This window comes from Martes martes (genome assembly GCF_963455335.1).
Source record: "Martes martes genome assembly, chromosome: 1".
Classification (NCBI taxonomy): Eukaryota; Metazoa; Chordata; class Mammalia; order Carnivora; family Mustelidae; genus Martes; species Martes martes.
In genome coordinates this window covers 196,769,687-196,794,558 of record NC_137888.1, presented here as the reverse complement: position 1 = coordinate 196,794,558, position 24,872 = coordinate 196,769,687, and the positions used below count along the sequence as shown (strand labels likewise).

The window sequence follows — 24,872 nt, the reverse complement described above, 5'->3', positions numbered from 1 at the left end:
AAAGCACCAAACTCCCGGTAGAGACTTTGCCAGTCTACCTCTGGCCTTCACAAACCAGGGGAAGCCTGAGCAGCAGGTGAGGGTTCCCAGCTGTCACAGGCCTCCGATGGATATAAGCATTAGCTATGAAGCCCTCCAAGCCAGTGTTGGCTGAGGCTTGGCATACAGCCCTTTATACCATCCTCTTCCACCTAGCAAGCTTTCTCAGCTCCCAGCCTGACTCGTCCCTATTTCCCACTCTCGTTCACAGCCCCATGAACTTGATGGGCACAGGCCGCCATTCATCATCCTCTCTCTCCTCACACGCATCTAGCGAAGCGGGAAATGTGGTGATGCTGGGGGACAGCTCCGTGGGCGAGGCTCCCGAGGACCTATACCACCATATGCAGGTACCAGAGCTGCCCGAAGAGAATGGCCAGGGCACCGTGAGGATTCGCCTCTCTGCTGGCTGGTCTGGTCTGAGGGCTGGCATCAGTTCTCCAGTTTCTGAATTCAGAACACCCCGAGCCAGTAAAACTGCCTTCCCCTCACACCATCCTGCATCACAGTTCCTAGGCTTTATTTCCCAAGAAGGAAATCTAGCTTCATTCCTGGTTGCTCTTCAAGATTCCGTGGGACAGACCCTCCTCCAAATTGCCCTCCTTCCTGGCATTCCTGATGGTTAAGTCCTGCATCCTCTATGGGCATCATCATTAGAGTCGACCCAACAATCCTGCTCCACGGGTGGCGTGGGTGACCCTTATTGTCAGCCACCAGCCTGGCCTCCATCAGGACCCAGGCTACCACATCCGACACTGGGTCTGGGTACCTCATGGCATGAAGAAGCCAACTCTGGGCCAGTCCCACAATCCCGGCCATTCAGACCTCTATCCTGCTGATTTTTCTCCCTTTGCAGCTCGCGTATCCCAACCCCAGGTACCAGGGCTCAGTCACCAACGTCTCTGTTCTGTCCTCGTCCCAGGCAAGCCCTTCTTCCTCCAGCCTGAGTTCCACTCACTCAGCACCATCCCAGATGATTACCTCTGCCCCCTCCAGTGCCCGAGGTAAGGAGGGCAGGGCGCTGCTTGTAGAAGGGAGAGGACAGGGCCTCATGAGCCCCACTAGTCCTCCTCTCATCTGTGGCTCTGTCTTTGAAAGTGGCCCTGTGACTTAGAGAATGTTCCCTTTCAGCACTAAGGACTTGAGGGTTCTTAGCCCTGGCTCTCTCTCTGGCTGGCTTCAGACCCTGCTCTGAGCAGTGGATGCCAAAGAGGGGGCCGGCTGTCACATCTCCACCTCAGTAAGACGACGCACAGTCCATGAGAAAGCTCAGTTCTTTTCCGTTGAAATATCTACAAGAATAAAAAAGTTAAGGTACCAGTGAGTCTTGTCTTGAGGAATTGAGCATGACTGCACAGTGTGAAAATTCAATTTGAAGGCTGAACTTAACCCTGGAAAATGTTATTCTAAAAAGTAACAACAATCAAAAAGACCTTGTTCAGTTGAGAAAGGCTTAATCAGGAGAAATGGCTCTGTGAAAAACTGTGTACTTTGCCAGTTATTGCCTGATTTCTTACCAGTCTGCTAAAGTCTCGTTCTCTGAGAGCCTGCATCTTTTTTACAGTCTGATCCTAGTTCTCACAGTGAAATCTGGTCCTCTGTCCTTTTAGACAGAAGTGTTTGCGGTGGAAGGGCAGTTGGCTGTGGGAACTCGGACTTGGTGCTTCCCAGGATGGCTGTGCGGGACGGTGACAGAGGGAGCGGTCTGAGCTCACCAGCCTGGCCTGGTGCTGGCTGTTGCTGTCGTGAGCCCATAGTCTGAGTTCCGTGAGGCTGGAGGCATCTAAAGGTTCAACTAGGCTGGCTCATTCATACAGCTGGTAGCAACTGTCACCTGGGAGCTCAGCTGGGGCTATGGACCTGAGTCCCTGTGTAGGGCCTTTCCCTGCAACCTGGGCTTATCACCCAGGCTTGGAAATCCCATAATGTCCCTTTTGGCCCATTCCATTGTCTGGTCAAGTCCCTAAGGCCAACTTAGATACCGGGGTGGGGAATGAGACTTCACCTCACGGTGTGAGGAGAGGCGTGTGTGTTTTTGGAGGGAAGGCATTGCAGGTTGCCATCTCTGGAGGCAAGCTATCACAGGAGCCAAACTTCAGGGAGAAAGGCTGACAGAAGCCCCTGCCCTTTCTGGAGTAGACATTAAGTACAAAAGTAAACAAAAGGGCTAAATGGAACTGGGCCCAAAGTGCAGACGAGGGCAGAGGCAATGAAAAAAGAGCAGGGATTCATTCCCTGGCGGGCTACACCATCCACGCAAGTTGTGTGCAGGCCTATTTGGAGAAAACCATGGGCCCCGTAGGGAGCCTACCAGCAGCAGGCCTGTGAGAGAAGATGGAGAGGTCTGGACCCAGCATCGCAGAGGAAGACTGATATTTTCAGATAAATATGGGAGATGCAGTAAGCGATGCCCTAGGGGCACAGAAGAAAGAGAGAAGTCCACGCTGTTTCTGGGGTTATGGGTGAAGGGAAGGCTTTCATGGAGAAGGGGTTCTGGAGGGTCCTTTGCATTGGAGGCATTTCCCCCCCAACCCAGGAGTGGTCATGACACCAGTGGCCTTCCCCACCAGGCCCAGTGACACTGTCTGCTATAGTCCCTGTGGATTTGGAAACCTTCAGAAGAAAGGCCTGCAAGGCCTTTCTAAACGATTGCCCTCTTTCTCAACTCTTGTGAGTACGCAGCTCCCTCTAGTGGTGAAAAGACTGATTGGGCCTAGGGAACGGGCATTCTGATTGGTCCTCCTTGAGTAACTCCGTGGTGCGGGAACTTAGCCTTTGGTTTAGCCAGGCTACCACACAAGCAGTACAAAAGTCCTGTGACACAGAAGCCCTTGTGGTGTTTAAATATTTTCATGAAAAGTAGCCGTCAGTCTCTGCTCCCGTGGGATTGACTGCCCAGGGCTGAGGGCAGTCGAGAGAGCAGTGGATGGCAGAGTTGAAAATCTCAGCAGTAACACCGAGCACCCCTTTGTTATAGCACCAGAGGGGCCTCCATCCTGTGGGTTCAGATCCTCAGCGGAGCACCTGGGGCCTTCAGGCTGCTGTCCGCCCATCCTAGCACCCAGACCCATAGCAGGACCTCAAGTGTGCAGAGCTGAGTTTGGCCTTGTGAGCCAGGCGGCAAGCTGCACGAGGTCGGCAGTCTGCCTGCCGTGTCCCAGCTGCCTGCCTGGTGTGTGATGCGTGTTAGAGTCAACTCCAACTGTGTGGTGTCAGGTTATAGGTCTCCTCTGTGCACACAAGTGGAGGGGAGCCCTGTCCAGAGCTGTGGCTGCTGGGGCTCAGGGAGCATCCAGTTCCTTGCTGGAAAGGCACTATAGAAATTGGTGAAATTAGGAGCTCTTTTCCATTTGTCTCTAAACAACCCCTACAAATTTTTGTTATATTGACTTCTGCAAAGTGTGTAAGCCTTATCTTCTGGGTCTAAATGGGCACAAGAGGGGTAGCGCCCAAGGGCAGGCTGAGTGCAGAGACCTTTGTCAGTTGTCCCTGAAGGTGGGAGAACCACATGCTCTAAGGAAGGCCCCAGGGACCCTGGGCTTCAGGGACAGAGCCTCTGGAGCTGCAGATTCACCTCCCAGATGGAGCCCGGGGCCAACCGGTGTCACTGAGAACACACCACAGAAGGCCTTCTACCACTGGAGCCAGCCATAGTCTGCCAGGAGGCTAGTTCCTCATGGACTTGCTGGCATCTGGCACGATGTGTGGGGCACATGTGGAGGGCCTTCCAAGTTATCCATTCCCAAGGAAATCTAGCAAGTTATTCTGTCTGTTTCTGTGGAAGGCCCCCTCATGGACCATGGGTGACAGGTTCCTGGGCCAGCAGCTATGGGCTGCATGGATGGGGACCCAGCCATACCGTGTCTCATGCCATCTGCCCTCTGTAACAGCCCCTTGGGCCAGAGATCACTACAGAAGCCTCACAAGAGAAGAGCATGAACCACATCAACTCAGGAGCCTGGGTTCAAGGCCCACAAGTCCCAGAATAGCTCCATGACCCCCGAGTTCACTGAAGGGGGAGTGTCAGAGTGAGAATCCCTGGAGAGCCCCCTGAATACAGGGCCCTGGAACCCCTGCCATTCTGGCTCTGGAGCTGCAGTAGGATAGCCAGGAAGCCAGGGGCCAGGCTCTAGAGGACCAGAATCTGGGAAGAAGAAGCTTCTGTGCAAAAGTGCTAGGGAGCCAGGTGAGAGCAGGGCCAGTGGGATCCAGAGGCGGTAAGTATATGGAGACACCGGGCATCATAGGAGCTGTGCCACTGTGTTACCCGAGTGTCTCTGTCTTTGTGTGATGGCTTCATTGCCAGCCGGCCTGTGCCCATGCCTGGGCCCCCTGAGAGAGCCCACACCCAGGCCACACCCATCCCCCAGGTGCTGGGGGCCCTCTGGGTCCTGGCTCCTGTCCTCAGTTCTCCTCATGATCTGTCTCTGAGCGTGGTGAGGGGGCTCCATCAGTGGGCCTGTGTTGCCCCCGCCATCTGCAGTGTGCCTACCACGGCCGGGACAGCAGGGGCAACCCCCCCCCCCACACCATCTCACCAGCAGGCTCTGCTTCATTCCTCCTGTGCTTGCTGAGCTCATCCTTCCCCCAGCCGCAAGGGGATGCTGACCTGCATTCCCTGGCCCCCAGGATGCTTGCCCACTGGGCCCTCCATCTGTGGCTTGTCATCTGTGCGTGATTGTTCTCACTTGGTTACAGGCTCTCCCTCTCTGCCAGATAAGTACCGCCACGCCCGGGAAATGATGTTGCTGCTGCCCACGCACCGGGACCGCCCGAGCAGCGCCATGTATCCGGCAGCCATCCTGGAGAACGGACAGGTAGTAGACCCAGACTCCTGACTGCCCTCTGCTGCAAGTGTGTCGGCCTGGGCTTCTCTCATTGCATCTGCTAGGCTTTCTGTGCTGTCATCCCAGCCTCCTTCATTGTGCCTTGAGACCCTCAGAAGGCTGCTGGGCCCCTGGACAGGGACTGTGGTGGCTCTGAGGACCAGCAGCCCAGACGGAGTACAGCTGTGGGGAGAATGGTGGCAGGTTGGAGCCACCATTGCTCTGGTAGCTATCTGTCCTTCTTGCCTGCCTCCTGGACTCCTCAGCCCAAAATAGTCTAGCAGAGGGAACCAGTTCTTTCCTGTCCTGGGAAGGCCATGGTGGACACAGGTCTGGAGGATGACTTTCCTCCCTGTGTATGTGAAGGGCACCCTCACTCAGGCAAACTCTGCCTCTTGCATCCATACCTCCATCTAGCCGAAGCCCCTCGCTGCCTGCTGGGACTGCTCCCCACCGTCTGCACAGCTCTCCAGACACCTTCCCTGGGGGCCTTAAACCAAAAGCTGTAGGGATTAGCTCCTTGCCCTGCCTGGTCCACCTGCCCTTCTATCAGAGTCCATGAGAGTCACCTTCAAGCAGCTGTCACCTAGTCCAGAATGCCAGCAGTTTCTCGGTGGTACCTCCGGGGGCTGTGCCAGTGGAGGGAGCAGGCCTGCTCTGCAGTCACCTATCAGATCAGTGGGTCCTGTCCATGACTTTCTGGGCTTGAATGCTGCCCTTACCCTCAGTGCAGGCTTGGGCCTATGAGGGCGCCTCTGGGAGGCTAGGTCTGCCAGTGCTTAGGGGTGAAGTGTCCTTCATCCTTTCTGCCTGTGGGCCTCCGGGGCAGGACAGAAGGATGCAGTTAGATAACCTCAAGTGCCCGCGTCCTTTCTCTTGGCCACACCCGAGACAGTCTGGAGCCCAGCCAGACATGGTTGGGAATGGCCTCCAATGCTGACATGGCAGCCCTCGGAGCCTGGTAGCGAGGGCCAGTCTTCCTGGGGCCGGCCTGAGCTTCCCAACACATCTCCAGCATGAGCGGTACCACTGCTTTGACTTCCCTGTCTTCTCTTCAAATGTCCCGGCTCCTGGGCCCACAGCACTGCCCCCCAAGGTATAACTGGTTGTTTTCACCCTCTTTGATATTTCTCTCCTTCCCTCAGCTGCCAAATTTCCAGCGGGCCCTGTTCCAGCAAGTGGTCGGATCCTGCAAACCCTGCAGTGATCCCAATCTGTCTGTGGCTGAAAAAGGTATTGTTCCCCTTCCCAGGTGGCCTCCCCCCATGTCTGTCCCCATCCTGAGCGTCTGACTCTTGTCCCCAAGTACCACCTGGCCGAGGCTGCACCATACTTCAACACCCAGGCCTGTCTGTCTGTCCAAAGTCCTGACCAACTCCTGTGCTCACTGTTAAACCGACGTCTGGCGTGATGCTACATTTGGATCCTGTTAGTTTGTGGCTCTCCCTCCCCAGGGCCCACCCTCTGAGAGGCCCCAGCTGCTGCCTGCCCTGAGCCCACCATTATGGACACAGGCTGTTCAGACTGTGGGCCGTCACTCCCCTGGGCTCCTCCCAACCAGCCCCAGAATTCAGCAGGCCCTACGGCCTCTTTGGTCACAACTTGGGCCCTCAGGAACCTCTCCTTGTTGCTCAGAATAGGCATATGGCCGAACAAGCCCCTAGAAGAATGGGAAGAACCAGCTGTGGTAAAGTGAACTTCCCCAGAGACAGTGTTCTCCAGGGGAGCCCTGGGTCCTCTGAGTCCAGTCCTCCTGCAGCCACTTGGGCCGGCGGCTGCTGTGAATCTATCTTCTCCATTGTGAGCCCATCAGCATGGGCATGATACTAGGCAGTTAGAACAGAGGCTGCTTGGCTTGTGGACTTCGACCCAGTGTTCTGCCACAGCAAGCCGCTGCAAGCAGCAGGCTCGGACCCACAAGGCTCTGGCCCAAAGGCCCACAGATGGGAATCAGAGTGCAGTTTAACACAGAGCAATACCTATCCGAGGACTGTGCTACCCCACCTGCCCCCTAGCCCCGGCCCCATCCTGGCCCTCCTCCCTGTAGCGTCCCCTCCTTCGCCTCCCTCTGTTGGGCTTCAGGGCACACTCAGTCCCTGGGAGTACAACCTGCTGTCCCATCAGAACTTGTCCCTCCAAAGCCGTCATCATGTTGTCATTGCACCTCCTCACCAACTGCTGTCTGCTGTCCCCACTGTCATTGTTCCTCTGTCACTCACCACAGAGGACAGGCCTCTGTGTCTTCATTAAGGAGACCAGACATGGGGTCCACAGCCTCAGTGGCTGGTGGGCATCAGCACCAGGTGCTCAACCACAAAAGCCATGGAGATTTCCAGCTGAAGATGTCTCCCCAGCCTCAAGGCAGCGTGTCCCCGAAACATGCAGCCCCTTGGACCCTGCCCCTGTTACAGAGGCCTCTGGGGCCAAAATCCACTGTGCCTTTTCTTCCCCTGAGATGTGGAGCCATCTGACAGCTAGCCGAGAGCACAGACGGGCTCAGAACTCAAATGGGTGCCGGGGGACAGAGCTGGGCCCTACGCCAGCTGAACACAGAAGAGCATCAGGCTTCAGACCAGGCTGCAGCAGGAAGCTGGGCACGCCCGCCCCCAGGTGTGGGAAGGAAAGGGGCTGAGCCCCCCGCGGGCCCGCCCACGCCAGTGCTTCGAGGCAGCAACTGAGACATCCACCTAGTAGGAGCACACGGGCCAGAGCGATGACTCCCGTAGCCTCTGCCAGGATCCTCCAGGGCAGGAGCGGCACGCACTTGTCACCATTCTCTTGTCATCAGGATCCTGAGTCCCACAAGGACTCCACCTCTCTCACTCGTGGTCATCTCTCTTTACCAGCAACTTTCAGCCCAGACAAGCCTGCCCTCGGGGCTATCGGCTGTGCAGCGGGGACCTCAGGCCAGCCCTGGACCTCTGTTAACAGGACAGAGAGAAAGAGGAATGGCCAGGCCACAGCAGGGGTTGCCCCCTCCTCCTAGGCTGAGTCACTCCAGCTTCGATTTTTCACTAGCCCCAGTGCACCTGGGCCACGCAGCAAAGATCCATGCGCCTTGCAGCTCCCGGACATCAGGCTGCAGGGGGAACTGGATGGCTTCTAGGTCGCATGGATGGGCTCAGGCAGGCGCGCTTTGTTGCTGGCTTTCTTCCCCCAGAGCCTCCCTGCCCGCAGGTTACTTTGGGTTCTTGGGTGAACTTCTGCAGCCCCACAGTTCTTCTAGGGCCTTGATGTGCATGGAGAGCATGGGCTGTCAGCACCCTTTTGGGGAAGCACCCAGACCTACCTCCAGTCTTCTTAATTTCTAAGATTCGGTGGTTCTTTTCAGTGCTGAGGACCCAGAAGCTCCTGCCCCATCCTGTGGAGAGCCTGTGGGAGAATGGGCCTGTCCTGTTCTTCAGGAGCCTTGGGCTCCCTGAGGAGGACTTCTGGTAGAATCCACCTGGTGCTGTTCATCAGATTCAGAATTCTTTCCTCCTTTTAGGCAACAGCTGAGTGCCCGTCCACTCGGTCGCTGCCTCACCCCTCCTGCCACCAGCCGTCCATCATCCCACGGGACTGTGCAGTCCTGAGAACTGAGTCTGTTCAGACAGTGGAGTTCTGCCTTGTGCTCTGCTGCAGGCCCCCACTCCAGTTCCAGACCAGTGGGGAGGAAGAGGAAGGACATCACCACTTTATCTCAGGAGGGGCCGGGCCCCTCCTGACCACATCCTTCTTGAAGGCTGGATTCCATCTTCTTCCCTTCCAGAGCTTCTCAGGCCCTAGCTTTCCCTGCTCGGTACCTGGAGCAAGGAGAGCCCAGACCCCAGACTCCTGGGGCCCAGTTTAGCTACAACTGCCTGAGTACAAAGCCAGCGGCCAAGTGCGCAGGTTCTGAGCTGCTGCTCTGCCCCTGACAGCCCAAAAGGGAGATTATGCTTCCTGGCTCCACTGGAGTAAAGGCACATTTCTTGTCGGTGGTCGGGTCTCCAGGAGGAGCTGGCTAACAGGATTCACATGTCCTCTGCTGCTCTGCTCTGGCACAGGGCCCCTCGGAGCCTGAGGTCTAGCCATTCCTCGTTTCATCTCCTTCCTGCAAAGTCACTCCTCCCAGCCATGGCTGGGGGACGGGGAGCAAGTATTCTGGCACTGAACGCCTTCCTTAGCACAGGTGGACACTCTTTGTTTCCCTTTGTCCAAGGCCACTCTACCTTGCGTCTGTGGCATGTGGGTGCCAGGAACGGGACCTTTCTCTAAGGCCTCAAAGCACCATTGGTTCCACAGTCCTCCCCCTTCTTGGGAAGCCACCGGTCCAGCCAGACCTGAGCTACAACTCTTGGGCTGTATACTCTTTCCTCCAGCAGGCACACTGAACACCGGTTCCTGCCTGAAAACCCCTTGCACTTTCCAAACCCAGTCAGTGGGCAGAGCTTGCTTGCTACTACAGGCCCTCTGGGATCCAGCCCCTGCCCAGCCCCCCAGCCGGGCACTAGCTCTAGGAGGAGCGGTGTCTGCCTCCTGCCCTCAGTGCTCCCTGGTTTTCCCACTGAGCCAGGGCAGTCAGAGAGCCCTGACATGGCTCTGGGGAGGAGCTCTGTGGCCTGCCCTCTTCTACATTCTGTCTCCTCAGCCCGTTCCACTCTGCTCTGCTCATTTCTTCTGTTCTCTATCCTCTTCCTGGCAAGTCCCACAGGCTGCAGACATTCATTCCTTGCTGTCCTCTCAGCTTGCCTCCCCCTAAGTATTCTTCAGATGCCCACTCCCTCTAGTGCCATCCTCGTAAGCAGCTTCTGTCCCTCTCCTGTGGGCCACAGCATCTCACTTGGCCAGCTTTTTGGGGGGCTGGCGTGTCACTCCTACACGTGCTGGGTACATAGTGCACACCTGGAGAAGCCAAAGGCCATAGAATGGGCTTCTCCCCGAGGATGGCTCAAGAAGTAACCTCCCTTCCTGCCATCTGTTTCCACCCTTCAGCGGTGCCAGCAGCCCCCAGCAGCTGGAGCCTGGATAGTGGAGCCCAAGAGGCCCAGCCCTTCCCGTCTGCCCACATGGGGCACATCCTGGCCCCCCCAGTGCCTCCCCGAAGCCTGCTGCATGGTAAGAAGACCTCCAGCGGGTCCCCCAGATAGTCCCTGGTTTCAGACTCTACTCAGGGGCAAGGGCAGCAGCCCTCCAAACTAAGAAGATGGGCCATTCTCTGGGCTGACTCAGCCAAGGAAAAACCATCCCCACCACAGGAAGGATCCTGCTGGGCTTTGGGGTCTGTGAGGTTTCCAAGTACAGCAGGTGAGCTCAGTCAGGCCTTCCCAGCCAGAGGGGCCGAAGACAATGGAACCGACTGTGCCAAGCCTGCTACCCACCAGCTTGCCGGAGGGCTGCCAGTTGGCGGCGGCCTGTCATCCTGTGGGTTCTGATGTACTCGACCTTCTTGACTTTTTGTGTGGCACAGGTGTCTTTTACTCCAGCAGCCTGTTTTGGAGAACTCCAGTGAAAAGAGAGGTTTTCCTGTGGCCTTCAACACTGAGAGGTCCCCAGGAGCCTCTTCCCACGGCTGCCCAGTTGGCCCAGCAAGATGTGCCCACACAGCCCCGGAGGAGTCCCAGCTGAGGCTCTGGTTCTATTCCCTTTGCAGGTCATTACTCCCTACACTTCGACGCCTTCCACCACCCCCTGGGCGACACCCCCCCGGCCCTGCCTGCCCGGACTCTGCGCAAGGTAATGTACTGAAGCAACAACCCCAGCGGGGGTGGGGGTGGTGAGCAGAACCTTCTGGTCTGCTCTGGAATCAGCTCTACGAAATGAGCCACAGCCCTCCCTACTCCCTCCCGGAGCGCCCAGCCGGACGGAAGCTAGGGGTGCCCAGGGCCACGCTTGAGATGCAGATTACTGATGTGTCCTGGAACCAGTGTGAGGGGGCCAGGGAGGCCAGGGGGACAGTGACACACGGTGCCCAGGATGCACGGGCAAGGGGTAGTGAAGGGCTGGGGGGCTCCTGCTGGTGTCACCAGGTAACGGCACACCACAATTCAAGAAGGCAAGAAATATTCCCATGGTAGATGGTAGATTATTTTAAACTAGAGTCCAGTCAAAAGCAAGAGGCAGGAGGCAGCAAAGTCTCATGAAAACTCACTCACTTTTCTGCACATTGGAAAAGATGGACTCAGTCACAGGTTTTTAGCAGCAGAGCCCATTCATCTGGCCCATGGTCCTGTGGGTTCTTTCTGCTCTGCCCACTGGCCTGCTGACCCAGCCTTTCTGTCAGCACCCCAGAGCCACGGGGTACAAGTGCCTAGTGCTCAGGGCAGAGCCATTTCTGCCCACAGAGATGCTGCTGATTCTGGGGCTCCCCTGGCTTGCTGGGAGGTGGCTGCCGAAGAGACCAGTGGGCAGCCAATGAGTGCGAGCACCTGGCCCTTTCTCCACGCAGCAAGCCACCAGCCCGTCCACAGGAGAAGTTCTAACATGCCGCACACCCTTTGCTTTGCAGTCTCCTCTCCACCCTATCCCGGCCTCCCCCACGAGCCCCCAGTCGGGTCTGGATGGCAGCAACTCTACCCTGTCGGGCAGCGCCAGCAGCGGCGTGTCCTCCCTGAGTGAGAGTAACTTTGGGCACTCCTCGGAGGCCCCGCCTCGGACCGACACCATGGACTCCATGCCGAGCCAGGCCTGGAACGCCGACGAAGATCTCGAGCCACCCTACCTCCCTGTCCACTACAGCCTCTCCGAGTCCGCCGTCCTGGACTCCATCAAGGCCCAGCCATGCCGAAGCCACTCAGCCCCCGGGTGCGTCGTCCCTCAGGACCCCATGGACCCACCCGCGCTGCCACCCAAGCCCTACCACAGCCGCCTGCCAGCCCTGGAGCACGAGGAGGGCGTGCTGCTTCGCGAAGACGCTGACCGGCCCCGGGGCCTACACCGCAAGGCCTCGCTGCCCCCTGGGAGTGCCAAGGAAGAGCAGGCCCGCTTGGCCTGGGAGCACAGCCGCGGGGAACAGTGAGGGGCCAGGAGGCGGCGGGGACGCCGCCCGCGGTGAGCAGCTTGCCCAGCCACTCCAGGTCTGAAAAGCAAGTCCCCCCTACCCCAGGGAGCCAGAGAGGCCCGGCACTCAGGAGAGAGCCACCCCGAGTCTACGTTCTACTGCCGTGAACTCGTGTGTTGCCATGTACAGAGGCCACAGCAGCATGAAGGGTTGTGGCTTCTCTTTTTAGTTCATTTTCTACGTTTCCATTTCTATGGGTTTTCCTTTCTTTCCTTTGTGCAGTAGATGCTTTCTTCCTCCTGCAGTTCCAGACCACGTGGAGCTATACGGAGATATTGCACAGACAGAATTGCTTTGCAGCTTTGCAGGGCCCAGGGGTCGGAGCCCAGGCCCTCCCTCCAGGGCAGAGAGGCACAGAAGAATGGAAATTGCACTAGGGACTTCTTCCGCTGCTGCATGGACAGAAGAGCTCATGGTTGTATTCAGGGATTGCCAGGACCACGTGGACTACATGTCACAGGTGGACAAGGGAGCTACAAGCCGTTTTGCACAAAAGCCTACCCACCCGCCCACTCTTCCATCCAGGAGTGTGCACCTGAGGGGCTGCTTGGGCCAACCTGCCAGCTCAGGCATGTGACCTGGCCTAAGGCACGCCCAGGGCACACTGCCAGGCTTCCGTGGGCCAGCCCTGCCTTCCCCTCTACCTTGGATTTTTCCCTCCATCGCTTTTATTTCTGACCATTTGCTCACTTCCACTCTCAACACACCTCATGCCCTGCAGGAGCCCCCCTGGCGAATGGATCTGCAAAGGTTATCTCCCACCCTCTGGGGTTTGAGTGGGGGTATGGAGCCAGAGGGACTGCCCTAGGCACCTTTCTCCCTGGGGTCCAGGAGGCCAAATGTTGAGAGAAGAGCTGGCATGGGAATGAGGCTGGGGTGTGGCAGGGGCCGGAAATCCTCTGAGCTTTCAGAAGTGGCCAGAATGCCTGTCGTCCAGCTCCTGAATCAGGGATTTTCAGCACTACCTCTGAGCAGTGGGGCTGGCTGCCCAGCCAGGCTTCCAGCCCTGAGGACTCGTGGTCAGGTTCAGCAAGCTCCTGGGTAAAGAGGGTGGGAGGGAGCTCCCACTTTTGGAAGCAGAGAGCCAAGCAGGTTGAATTATCCTCTCCCAAGTGGCCAAGTGCAGTTGTCGTCTCAGCCCCTGCCCCTTGTCCTGCTGCACCTCCCTCCCCCACCCCCAACATACTCCAGGCCCACAGGGACCACCACTCAGGGTTCGGGGCGGGCATGAGGCTACTTTCTCCAGCCTCCCCAGTCTGTTGGGCAGAGGGCAGTGGTGTCTTTATAGGAAACTCTTTCAGGTCAGGGCACTGATTTTCCTCTTGGTTCATTATTTGGGGGGATAGGGTGGGACGGGAATAGTATCTTACCAGGGTGCTTCTAAGTTACTTTAAAAAAAAAAATAGTCTACAGTATTTTTCTTTCATTTGCCTGAGTTCACAACTTTGATGGTCACAAGGCGGCCTTCTCCTTGTTGAGCAGGTGTATTCTCCTGTAGTTCTCTTCTGCAGGCCTGACTCCGTGGCCAGGCCCCGGGCCCTAGACCCCCACCCCTTCCCTACAGTCCCTCTTTCCAAACAGACAAGACCGGTCAGGGTGTTCTTCTCTTGTACACAAACGGCAGCTTACTGAACAGGAATGCCAGCAAGTAACCTATTGGGAAAGATGGAGGGGCGCATTACCCTCAGGGCATCTGGGGGGTGCTTCTCACCAGTGTGGGTCCTTCCCGATACTGTAAGGATGGCTCCAGGCAGAGTGGATCAGTCATCACAGCCCCAACCTCAGAGGGCAGGCCTGGAGCATCTGGTGTTCACAAGTGTTATCGCGGGTCAGGGGCTAGCTCTGGGTGTGAGACTTCGGTGGGAGGGCAACTTTAGAGTTTAGGGCACTTCTGAACATCAATCCCTGGACAAGGCAGTCATTGCATAAGAACATCGACCTTCTCCACCTGGTGGCACAGGATGGTAGGGCAGGGAGTGTGGGTTGGTTTGGCCTTGCATTTTCATGCAAGGTGAGGAGGTTTGTTTTCCCTTTCCATTTTCCCCAACTGGATGAAAAGGACATAATCCAAATCCCTTTTGTTGGAGAACGCCAGTCTGAGGGGAAGTGGGAGGCCAGAAATGAGAATCCTCCGAAAAGATTGTGAAACACTGATTTTCATTCTTTCAAGCTTATTTGTAAATACTTATTTGAATGCTGTGTATTTGTACAGGAATTTGAGCAAAAAATGTATAGAGTGTGATGTCCAATTGGTATTCAGCCCTATAAATGTGTTTTTAACCTCCAGCATTCTGTGCTTATTTAAAATAAGACTTCTAACCATTTCTTTTATGTATTTATGTTTAAAAAAGTGATTTAAAAATGATCTTACCTGTACCAGAAAGCAAAGTTAAAAGAAAAAAAAATTTGTACTAGTGTCCCAAGAGGTATTTTACTGTATATATTGTGGTAGCATGTTCTAAATCCAACAAGTAATGTGAATTTTAGATGTAAATATCTGCCACTTGATTTTTTTCCCCTTTCCCCACTCCCTTGACTGCTGTGATGTGAATTAAAGATGAATACCTGATACTGACCCACTGAATTCACTGAATGGGAGCAGCCCAAGTGCCCCCTCTCCAATCCTCGTCGCTGGGCTCCAAGCCCTTTAGCCCCATAGAAATCTCTCTGCCCAGAGCACAGAGCCAACCTTTCCAAAGTCCTGCCTTGAGACAGAAGCTGAAAGGAGGACAGCCAAAGAGGAAACCCTCTCCGGTGCCTGTTCGCTGACTGGTGGGCCCCTACCTACTCAAGAGGCTCTTCCGGCAACCAGGGATCCCCCGGAGGGTCGCCGCCACCCGCGGCAGTCCAGCCTTTTAGCTCCCCACCGACGCGGGCCAGCTCGGATCGCACACCAACAGCGCCTAACCAGGCCAGGCGCTTCCCTGGGGCCTGGGACCGCAGCTTTGCGGGGGGGTGGGGGGGGGGTGCTTCCTATGGGAAATCCTCCAGCCCAGCGTCTGTCCACCCAAGCTGGTGTCCGGTCAGCCTGAAAAAGGCGGCCTCCAGCCTAATGCACACCTCCCCCACTCAGGGGATCGTTTGAAAAAATGGAAAGGACCGTCACCCGAAGCCTGCCCTTTGGGCAGCGATTGACGCCAGAGATGCTAGCCTGCGCCACGAGTCGGGACCCCGGAAGGGGAAGTCCTCGGGGCTTCTCGGGCCAGCGTAGGGCCCAGAGCAGGGCGTACTGGGGATAATTCTGGAGGCGCGGAGCCGCCGCCGAATCCCACTCCAGCCCGAGGCTTCCGGCTTCAGACACCGCCGCTGCCCCTACTCAAGATGGCGGCCAGGGCCGCTTCCGCCGCCCCCGCGGCCGCTTCCGGCCGGACGCCCTGGTTCAATCAGCGGCCGACAACTGTCTAAGGCTAAGGGCGGGTGACGCTATCAGCCAATAGGGAAGGGCAGCGTGGAGCCGCCCGTCTGGGCTCCCAGGCGCGTGGACCAGTAGGAACGCGGCGTGTGGGAGGGCGCGGGGGCCGCCCGCCAATGGGGAACTACGGCGCGCGGCCGGGACCTGGAGGTAGCGCCTGACGGCGGGCGCGGTTCAGTCGGGCGGCAGCGGCGGCGGCGGCGGAGGAGGAGGTGGTGGTGGAGGATGTGGGCCACGCACGGGCTGGCTGTGGCGCTTGCTCTGAGCGTGTTGCCGGGCGGCCGGACGTTGCGGCCGGGCGACTGCGAAGGTGCGGCGGGGCCGGGGTCCTCGCGCCAAGGCTGGCTTGGCGGCGCTGAACATCACCGAACGGCCGGGAGGCCGGGGCTGGAACGGGAGGGGGCGGCGGCCGGTGCCAGCGGGGTCCGCCCGAGAAGGGGCAGACGCCGGCCTAGGAAGCTAGTCCGACAAGAAAAAGTTGGGACCAGATCGTGCAGAAAACTTGGCTTGACATTGCGATAACGCCGGAGTTTTTGTCCTTTCCCATCTCTGGGGCAGAGACTCTCCCTGGCTCAAGTCTGGAGCCCCTAGGGCCAGCCTTGAGCACCGCGCCGGGTCCGGTGGGCTTGCGGAGCCGCACCTCGGGGTTCGGTGTTGTGTTTGGAAATGAGAAGCATTTGGATCGTTTTTGTCTTCGCTCTCCGGATTGGCCTCTTATGAGGTCACAGTGAGCCCATTTCAAGGACACGTGTTCAGTCTCGGCTTAAACTTTGTGGAAGGAGCAGGGAGGAGCCGTGTGTGGGTCATTTGGTGATGCTCGTTCCCCGCGTGCCCTGGGTGTACCAGGGGACCCCAGCAACCCGGAGCCGGGTTCTATCGGCCTGTGGGCACCTGAGAAACCGCGGTGATGGAAAAATTCACCTCCGTGTCTCCTATTAAAATTGCCGACAGTGTTCCCTCCTGGCGGATTGGGGTGCAACTTGGTGATTGCTGAGCATCTCCCTTCCCTCTCTTTTCCAGTCTGTATCTCCTATCTGGGAAGATTTTATCAGGACCTCAAAGACAGAGATGTCACATTCTCACCGTCCTCTATTGAAAAAGAACTTCTAAAATTCTGCCGGGAAGCAAGAGGCAAAGAGAATCGGTTGGTGAGTAGCTGGTTCCCCTCCCTGGCTGGCCCTGCCCACTTGTGCTCAAGAGGTGTGCTGTTGTGTCAGTGTGCTGGTGTGGGTCTCGAGTGCATTCTGGAGTTGGGCTATTTTTTATCATGTTAGTATTGACTAAGCACCTACTGTGTGCCAGGCACTGGTGGGATCAGTGGGGAGAAATGACAGTTGGGCAAATGATGCCATGGGATGAGTGTACTGGAGAAAATGACCAGGGTGCTGTGGCAGAGAGGGCAGATGTAGATGCAGGTAGAATAGTCAAGACTCTGAGGAAGAGCATCCCTGGCAGAGGGAACAGCCATTGTGAGTAGGAGAGGCCATGTGCAAGGACACAAGAAGATAACAAACTGGGCATGAGGGGGCTAGGGCTGAATTGAGGACAAGAGCCTTACTAATGAACCAAGGACTTTTGTAGCTTTAATTTCCCTGGCAGTCGCTGGTTTGTCTGTCTCTGTTTAAAGGTCTGAATCCTGGTGACTCATAAACTTATTTGGAGGCTGTTCAGCTCCGGAACCAGGCATGTATTAAGAGCCCAGGGTTTACACTGACCGAACCTGACTGCCAGTACAGGCAGGGCATGGGAGCATGAGGCCCTGCCAGAGAGAGAGGTTTTGAGCGGTCAGTGTGTTGCGGAGGAGAAGGCCCTCCGGTGGAACCGCCTGAAGGCCGCTGTCCTCTCTCGCTGCAGTGCTACTACATCGGGGCCACAGATGACGCTGCCACTAAGATCATCAATGAGGTGTCCAAGCCCCTGGCTCACCACATCCCTGTGGAGAAGGTCTGTGAGAAGCTCAAGAAGAAGGACAGCCAGATCTGTGAGCTCAAGTATGGTGAGTGTGGCCAGTCCTTACTGAATCAGCACAGAGCCTCCACACTCAAGCTTCACGGAGCTGACTTTCTAGCTGGGAGAGGCGGGTGAGAGACAAGAGCGAGGCCAGTGAGCTGTGTAGTAGACCGGTGGTGCCAAGTGAGGGGTCGGGGGTACAGATCTGGCAGGAGAGGCCTCATGGAGGAGATGACACTCAGCAGACTTCAAAGGCGGCAGATCAGCCGAGAGGAGCTAAGAGCGTTCCAGGCAGAGGACACAGTGTAGGGCGGGTGGGCAGGGCACAGGGCCTCGCAGGCTGGTGAACATTTGGCTTTAGGTCTTTAATCTGAGTGAAGTTGGGAACGTGGTTTTATTTGGCTTTGGTTTGCAGGGGCACAGAGAGGTTTTTTCCCCGCCAAGAATGATTTATTTTAGAGAAGGGGGGAACAGGGGGAAAATCTCCAGCTGGCTCCCCACTGGTGTAGAGCCCTATGTGGGGCTTGGTCCCACGACCCCCGAAATCATTACCTGAGCCGAAATCGGGAGTCGGACGCTCAACCAGCTGAGCCACCCAGGCCCTGGCAACATGGCTTTTTGAGCAGAGAAGGGATGTGGCCTGACCTGGGTTTAATTGGCTCATCCTGCTGAAGGCCCAGTGATCTTTATTATTTTGAAGAGAAATGCTGTGTGCAGACAGGCAGGCCTAAGAGTTCCAGGCGCTGCGGCACTCCTCTTGTCAAACGGATCTCTGGTGGAAAAAAGCAGGCCAGGTCCTCAGAGTCAGGACCAGGAATAGTTATCCTTCTCTATAAAACCAACATTTTATTGTGACTCGAGTGTCCAAGGGCCTGTGTTTGCCCACTTGTGTCAAGGATGCCTAGTCTCCTGAGAGGGACCTGGGGCAGGAGCAGTTGACTCACAGTCTCTCTGTGCTCACAAGTCATGGGGAGTAAACTCCTAACCAGGGCCTGTGTGGGGAAATTGGAACTAAGGGATCTGTCTGTTCTGTCACCCTGGAGCTGTCACTCTGCAGTGACTTCATCTCTACTGTGACTAGTTGTCAAGGCACTTGGGCGGAGGGGGGAGTGCGGAGCAACACCACATTTCTTCTGTAAGGTTCGTCCTATAAGGACCACGTGGCCTCTGTCCCAGTCCTGGGCAGCACTGCATGTCCAGGTGGACACTGCCAGGGTGAGACCGGCCTTCTGGTGAAGGGGCCTCAGGCCAGTTCCCCCAGGTCGGGGCGGTAAGCACGGACATGCAACTGCAGGTGTCTGAAATGTCTGTCCCCCTCCAACCAGTAGGGCTGCTTCTTTTAAGGGCTTGGGGGGCTGTGCAGGGGTGACCCTTCCTGGCACTGGGGCTGGGGGCGGGATGGGGGTATCTGCGGCCGTTCCCACCAGCTCTCCCTGCTTTCTCCTCCAGACAAGCAGATCGACCTGAGCACGGTGGACCTGAAGAAGCTCCGGGTCAAAGAGCTGAAGAAGATCCTGGACGACTGGGGGGAGACGTGCAAAGGCTGCGCGGAGAAGTCTGACTACATCCGGAAGATTAACGAACTGATGCCTAAATATGCCCCCAAGGCAGCCAGTTCACGGACTGATTTGTAGTCGGCCTGGTCCCTGCTGCACCTGAGGGGAAAGCAGCTCACCTGCATCTTCCCCACAGCCTTTTTGTAATTTATTTTTTAGGCGGGCTCCTGACAATGTCAGGCGTGAAGCCTGGAGCTTTCCGACGAAGCTGGCTCTCCAGCGCCCCCCTGGGGGGATTCACTTTGTTCTGTTGCTGGTTTACTCTAGGACTTCAAAGTGTGTCTGGGAATTTTTTATTAAAGGAAGAAAATTTCTAGCTGTCCTTGGAGAATTAAAGTGAATCTGAAATGGGATTTCAACACTATCGAAGATCCCACCAGTTTATGCTTTCCAGTTCACAAAGAATTGTCCGATATCGTCACATTCATCCGTCGGCAACCAGGGCTGCAGACGCCAGGGCAGGACACGGGCTGAGGCGTCAGGGGCAGGGGGAGGCGAGCCCGGGAGGAGGCTATGCCTGATGCGCCACCCTGAGGTGAATTCAAGTGGGATTCGCAGGAGAGGAGTCAAGCTGTGGGGCTTCATGCAGAGCACAGGGGGTTGAATCTGGTGTACGAGGGAGGGGCTTTCATGGGGCCTTCTCAGAGGATGACCTCAGTAACTGCCAGTGTTCAGTACCCTCCTTTCTAGACATGCTCTTGGCCTGGCTACCTCCACCCACCACTATCCAGATCTGGCTGTCCACTTGGTTTGTGGTCTGGCGTCCCAAGCTTCTGATGCCTAGTTGGGGTTTTGCAAGACTTACAGGGGTTGGTTTATACAAAGTCAGTGAGAGGCTGCCTTTTGCCTTGTTGATCAAGAGAAGTCCAACCAATGAAGTCTTGTCCCCAGAGTCTGGTTTTTCAGTTCCTCTCCAGGGCTGGCTTTGGGAAACCCAGTTATCAGCATGAGCTCTGACTTGGTGGAGACTCCTCTGCTTCTTGGGTCTGCGGAGACCACCTGAAGGGAAGGACTAGAGCACTGCTTCCCAAGAAGATCTCAGATCACATGTTTATGCTGCTAAATTCAGTCTGCCTCCATAGCCCTTGTTACCACCTGCTGTGGCATCCACTAAGGAGAGCCAGCAGCAGTCCCACATTTCATATCTTCAACACCAGGTTTCTAGGAGGGAGGCAAGAAGGTTGAGCTACCTCTCAGGCCAAGACTTCCTTTGGAGGAATTAAGTGGGCCATTAAGATCTGACAAGTGCAGTGCCCTGAGGCCCCGCCAGGTACTGAGAAAATCCACACCTCAAGACAGAAGTCTTAGGACGCGGATAGCCGTTGCCTACAGGCCACACTGTACACAGGCACAGGGAAAACCACCCAACCAGTACTGCTCTAGGGCTGACCCCCAAGGCAATCTACAAAGGGTTAACTCATTCTGGAAGTGTTCAGATCAGGCAACTGTTAACAGGTGTTTCTTATAAGAGCTTTCCCCTTGCATCTGCCTCAGCTGCTCCAGGAGCAGCTTTATTTATGACCGTGGGAGGAGAAAGAACTGGTAGGCTCTTTCCGCTCCCCCTACGGTTTCCTTGCAGAAGTTGGGTCAGGTTCTGCGATGCGCCCAGCAGCTCTCTGGAGATGACACGTTCCCAACGGGGCTTGGGCAACTGGGCAGCATTCTCCCCGCCGTCGCGCCTCACCTCTGGAGAAGAGGTCCTGGCCCTGGAGGTGGATAGAGAGGCACTAGCCAGTGAGAGGTAAGCGTGCAAGCTGTGGTAACTACTGGATTTGGCCTCCTCGCCCTTGGCTCCGTTGGCGCTGCCCTTACAGCCCACTATCTGCTCAGGAGGCCGCAGCAGAGGGTGGACCCTGTGGCACCAAGGAGACCATTCCCATTCGGTAAACGGCAGGTTTGTTGGCTCGGGTTTCTGTGTCTGAACCCAGACGGGCCTCGCCTTTTGCACTCATAGTGGTCGTCGGGGCCTTTCCGGGGGCTGCTGCGTGATATTTAAACGCGGAGGATGTCTGCTTTGCGGGGTGTGGGTCCTGGACCGGGCCTAGGAAGCGGCGTGCTTAGGTCCTCTCGCCTGTCTATCCCCGACCGCAGTCGGGAGATGCCGTGGAGGTGCCGGGTTGGGAAGATGCCACGTAAAGAGGCCGCGCTAGGTCAAGACGAGGGAGCCCGGCGCCCAAAGACGCTGCCACTCCCATTCCACGCAGCACGGACCCCCGAGCCGGAAGCGGGAAGACTAGGGCCTGCAGTCAGCTGGGGTCGGGGACAGAGCGAACCAGCCAGGTTCTCGCGAGGTCCCGGATCTCCGCGTAGCCCGGCCCCTTAGCCGCGCGGTGGCGCCAGAGCTCGCTGTCAGGCAACTCTTGCTCGCGCGCCCGGGGGGGGGGGGGTCACGTGACATGGGGCGGCGCATTCCGATGACGCTAGCCCGGCGCAGCTCCGCTCCGCCCGCGCGGGGTCACGTGACAGTCCGGCGCAGCCTGATAACGCGACGCCCAGCCCCTGGGCGCCGCTCCCGCCCCGCCCCGCTGCCACCGCCGCGCCGAGTCCTTTTGTCCAAGATGGCGGCGCCGGGGGCGCTACCTCCTCGGCCGCCGCCGCCGCCGCTGTGAGGGGCCTGCGGGCCGCCCGCCCGCCCGCCGCGCCGGCGCCATGAAGAGGCAGAGCGAGCGAGACTCAAGCCCGAGCGGGCGCGGCTCGTCATCGTCGGCCAAGCGGCCGCGGGAGCGCGAACGGGAGGCGGAGGCGGGCGGGCGGCGGGCGGCGCACAAGGCCTCGGGCGGCGCCAAGCATCCCGTTCCAACGAGGGCCCGAGACAAACCCCGCGGTAGTGGGGGCGGCGGGGGTGGGCATCGTGACGGCCGCGGCGCCGGGGACGCAAATCACCGTGCCAGTAGCGGCCGCTCCTCAGGCTCGGGCGCCGGCGGCGGGGGACGCGGCGGCAAGGCCTCCGGGGACCCAGGCGCTTCAGGTGCTTCACCCCGCGCGTCTCCACTGCCGCCACCTCCGCCACCTCCCGGGGCCGAGCCCGCGGGTCCCGGCTCGTCAGCGGCCGCGCCCGAGTACAAGACACTGCTCATCAGCAGCCTCAGCCCCGCGCTGCCCGCCGAGCACCTCGAGGACCGGCTCTTCCACCAGTTCAAGCGCTTCGGCGAGATCAGCCTGCGCCTGTCGCACACACCGGAGCTGGGCCGCGTGGCCTACGTGAACTTCCGGCACCCGCAGGACGCACGCGAGGCCCGCCAGCACGCCCTAGCCCGCCAGCTGCTGCTCTACGACCGGCCGCTCAAGGTGGAGCCCGTGTACCTGCGTGGCGGCGGCGGTGGCGGCGGCGGTAGCAGCCGGCGAAGCAGCAGCAGCAGCGCTGCCGCCTCCACGCCGCCCCCGGGGCCGCCTGCGCCCGCCGACCCGCTCGGCTACCTACCCCTGCACGGCGGCTACCAGTACAAGCAGCGCTCGCTGTCCCCAGTAGCCGCCCCGCCGCTGCGAGAGCCCCGCGCCCGCCACGCTGCAGCAGCCTTTGCCCTGGATGCTGCCGCTGCCGCCGCAGTGGGACTATCCCGGGAGCGGGCCCTGGACTACTACGGGCTGTATGACGACCGCGGGCGCCCCTACGGCTACCCTGCTGTGTGCGAGGAGGACCTGATGCCTGAAGATGACCAGCGGGCCACGCGCAACCTCTTCATCGGGAACCTGGACCACAGCGTGTCTGAGGTGGAGTTGCGGCGGGCCTTTGAGAAGTACGGCATCATTGAGGAAGTGGTCATTAAGAGACCTGCCCGTGGCCAGGGTGGTGCGTATGCCTTCCTCAAGTTCCAGAACCTAGACATGGCCCACAGGGCTAAGGTGGCCATGTCGGGCCGGGTGATTGGCCGAAACCCCATTAAGATAGGCTATGGCAAGGCCAACCCCACCACTCGCCTCTGGGTGGGCGGCCTGGGACCTAACACCTCACTGGCTGCTCTGGCCCGGGAGTTTGACCGCTTTGGGAGCATTCGGACCATTGATCACGTCAAGGGAGATAGCTTTGCTTACATCCAGTATGAGAGCTTGGATGCAGCTCAGGCCGCCTGTGCAAAAATGAGGGGCTTTCCCTTGGGTGGTCCAGACAGGAGGCTGCGCGTGGATTTTGCCAAAGCAGAGGAGACTCGGTATCCCCAGCAGTACCAGCCCTCACCCCTCCCTGTGCATTATGAGCTGCTGCCAGACGGATATACCCGGCACCGAAACCTGGATGCAGACCTACGGGTGCGGGATAGGACCCCCCCACACCTCCTGTACTCAGACCGAGACCGGACCTTTTTGGAAGGGGACTGGACCAGCCCTAGTAAAAGCTCTGACCGCCGGAACAGCCTGGAGGGCTACAGCCGGTCTGTGCGCAGCCGGAGTGGGGAGCGCTGGGGAGATGGGGACCGGGGCCTGCCCAAGCCCTGGGAGGAGAGGCGGAAGCGGAGGAGCCTTTCCAGTGACCGAGGGAGGACAGCCCACTCCCCTTACGAGGAACGGAGCAGGACCAAGGGTGGTGGGCCGCAGGTGGACCGGGGCTCTGACCGCACTCCTGAGCGCAGCCGTAAGGAGAACCACTCCAGTGACGGGACCAAGGAGTCCAGCAGCAACTCCCTCAGCAACAGTAGACATGGGGCTGAGGAGCGGAGCCACCACCACCACCACGAGGCTCCAGACTCTTCTCATGGGAAGAAGACACGAGAGAGCGAGCGCAATCATCGGACCGCTGAGGCTGAGGCCAAGCCTCTGGAAGAGCCAAAACATGAGACCAAAAAGCTCAAGAATCTTTCCGAGTATGCCCAGACCCTGCAGCTGGGTTGGAATGGGCTCCTGGTGTTGAAAAACAGCTGCTTCCCGACATCTATGCACATCCTAGAGGGGGACCAGGGGGTTATCACTGGCCTCCTCAAAGACCACACTTCCGGGAGCAAGCTGACCCAGCTGAAGATTGCGCAGCGTCTGCGACTGGACCAGCCCAAGCTCGATGAGGTCACGCGTCGTATCAAGCAGGGGAGCCCCAATGGCTATGCGGTGCTCCTAGCCACCCAGGCGACCCCCAGCGGGCCTGGCACGGAGGGGATGCCCGCGGTGGAGCCAGGCCTACAGAGGCGGCTTCTCAGGAACCTGGTCTCCTACTTGAAACAGAAGCAGGCAGCGGGGGTGATCAGCCTGCCAGTGGGTGGGTCCAAGGGCAGAGACAGCACGGGAATGCTCTATGCCTTCCCACCCTGCGACTTTTCACAGCAGTACCTCCAGTCAGCACTGAGGACATTGGGCAAGCTAGAAGAAGAACACATGGTGATAGTTATAGTAAGAGACACTGCCTAGCCCAGACCTATTTGCAGCTCCGCATTTGTGTCACAAAAAGCAGTTATTTTAAAAATCTGATCACCACTCCCTCCCCACATCCTAACCCCTTGGTTTGAATTCTCTGCTGGGTTATTTTGGTTCATTGGATGGGGGACCAGAGTCCTGACCCCCACCAAAACTAAGTTCTTAGTTTTTGGGGGGGGGGGGGAGGTTGTTTGTTTTTTTGTTTTGTTTTGTTTTTTTACAGCAATGAGAAAGGGACTCCTGTCACGTTGATTTCTAGTGTACAAGATACTGTCTGCTGTGTTCTGTATTTTTTTTATTTTTTGACTAACTGTATGGAAAGTTGTCAGTAAAGCCTTTGTCAGAGGATGGATTTTTAATCCTGTTCAGAGTCCTGGTTTAATCAAGTTTTTCCTCGTGAATGGAAGACTTTTCCCCACTGCATGCAGACAAATGCCCTACATCAGCTTTGCAGCCCAGGTATAGCCCCGAGTCCTGCTGCATTGGTGGCTCAGTCCCTCAGCTCTTTGGGCCCAGTCAGGACTACATTCACATTTGTTTTTAGCCTTGGCTGAGAGCAGGTTCACTTTGCCTCTGGACCCTGCCCTGCCTGCCTGAGCAGAGCCCGTGAGCCTAACTATAGCCTTTGGTAGTTTCAGAGTTTTTGTTTCCTGCGCTGTCTGTTCATCCGTTTTGAGCTGTGACTGTCCCACCATGCCCAATCTTGAGGCCTTTTGCAAGCAGGTAGTGTT

At 57.7% G+C, this 24,872-nt stretch overlaps 3 protein-coding genes across 3 annotated transcripts in view; all 3 read left to right on the top strand.

The window, feature by feature from the left end:
* DOCK3 (dedicator of cytokinesis 3) overlaps window positions 1–11,844 on the top strand; it is a gene marked incomplete at its 3' end in the record, with an annotated part of 615,312 nt that extends 603,468 nt beyond the window's left edge. The window contains exons 48-53 of the mRNA XM_080804908.1: window positions 251–389; window positions 896–1,043; window positions 4,738–4,856; window positions 6,011–6,098; window positions 10,480–10,562; window positions 11,335–11,844. Of these exons, the coding sequence (XP_080661034.1) occupies window positions 251–389; window positions 896–1,043; window positions 4,738–4,856; window positions 6,011–6,098; window positions 10,480–10,562; window positions 11,335–11,844 (1,087 nt within the window). The remainder of the gene's footprint in view (window positions 1–250; window positions 390–895; window positions 1,044–4,737; window positions 4,857–6,010; window positions 6,099–10,479; window positions 10,563–11,334) is intronic.
* A 3,614-nt stretch (window positions 11,845–15,458) lies between these two features.
* On the top strand, window positions 15,459–19,126 carry MANF (mesencephalic astrocyte derived neurotrophic factor). The gene is made up of 4 exons (XM_080818125.1): window positions 15,459–15,608; window positions 16,319–16,446; window positions 17,153–17,294; window positions 18,698–19,126. The coding sequence occupies exons 1-4, from the start codon at window positions 15,524–15,526 to the stop codon at window positions 18,880–18,882; spliced, it is 540 nt and encodes a 179-aa protein (XP_080674251.1). The 5' UTR covers window positions 15,459–15,523; the 3' UTR covers window positions 18,883–19,126.
* Window positions 19,127–21,324: 2,198 nt separating this feature from the next.
* RBM15B (RNA binding motif protein 15B) lies at window positions 21,325–24,500 on the top strand. Its single transcript, XM_080820792.1, has one exon. It carries the CDS (start codon window positions 21,454–21,456, stop codon window positions 24,133–24,135), a length of 2,682 nt encoding a protein of 893 aa, XP_080676918.1. The 5' UTR covers window positions 21,325–21,453; the 3' UTR covers window positions 24,136–24,500.
* The last annotated feature ends 372 nt before the right edge of the window (window positions 24,501–24,872 follow it).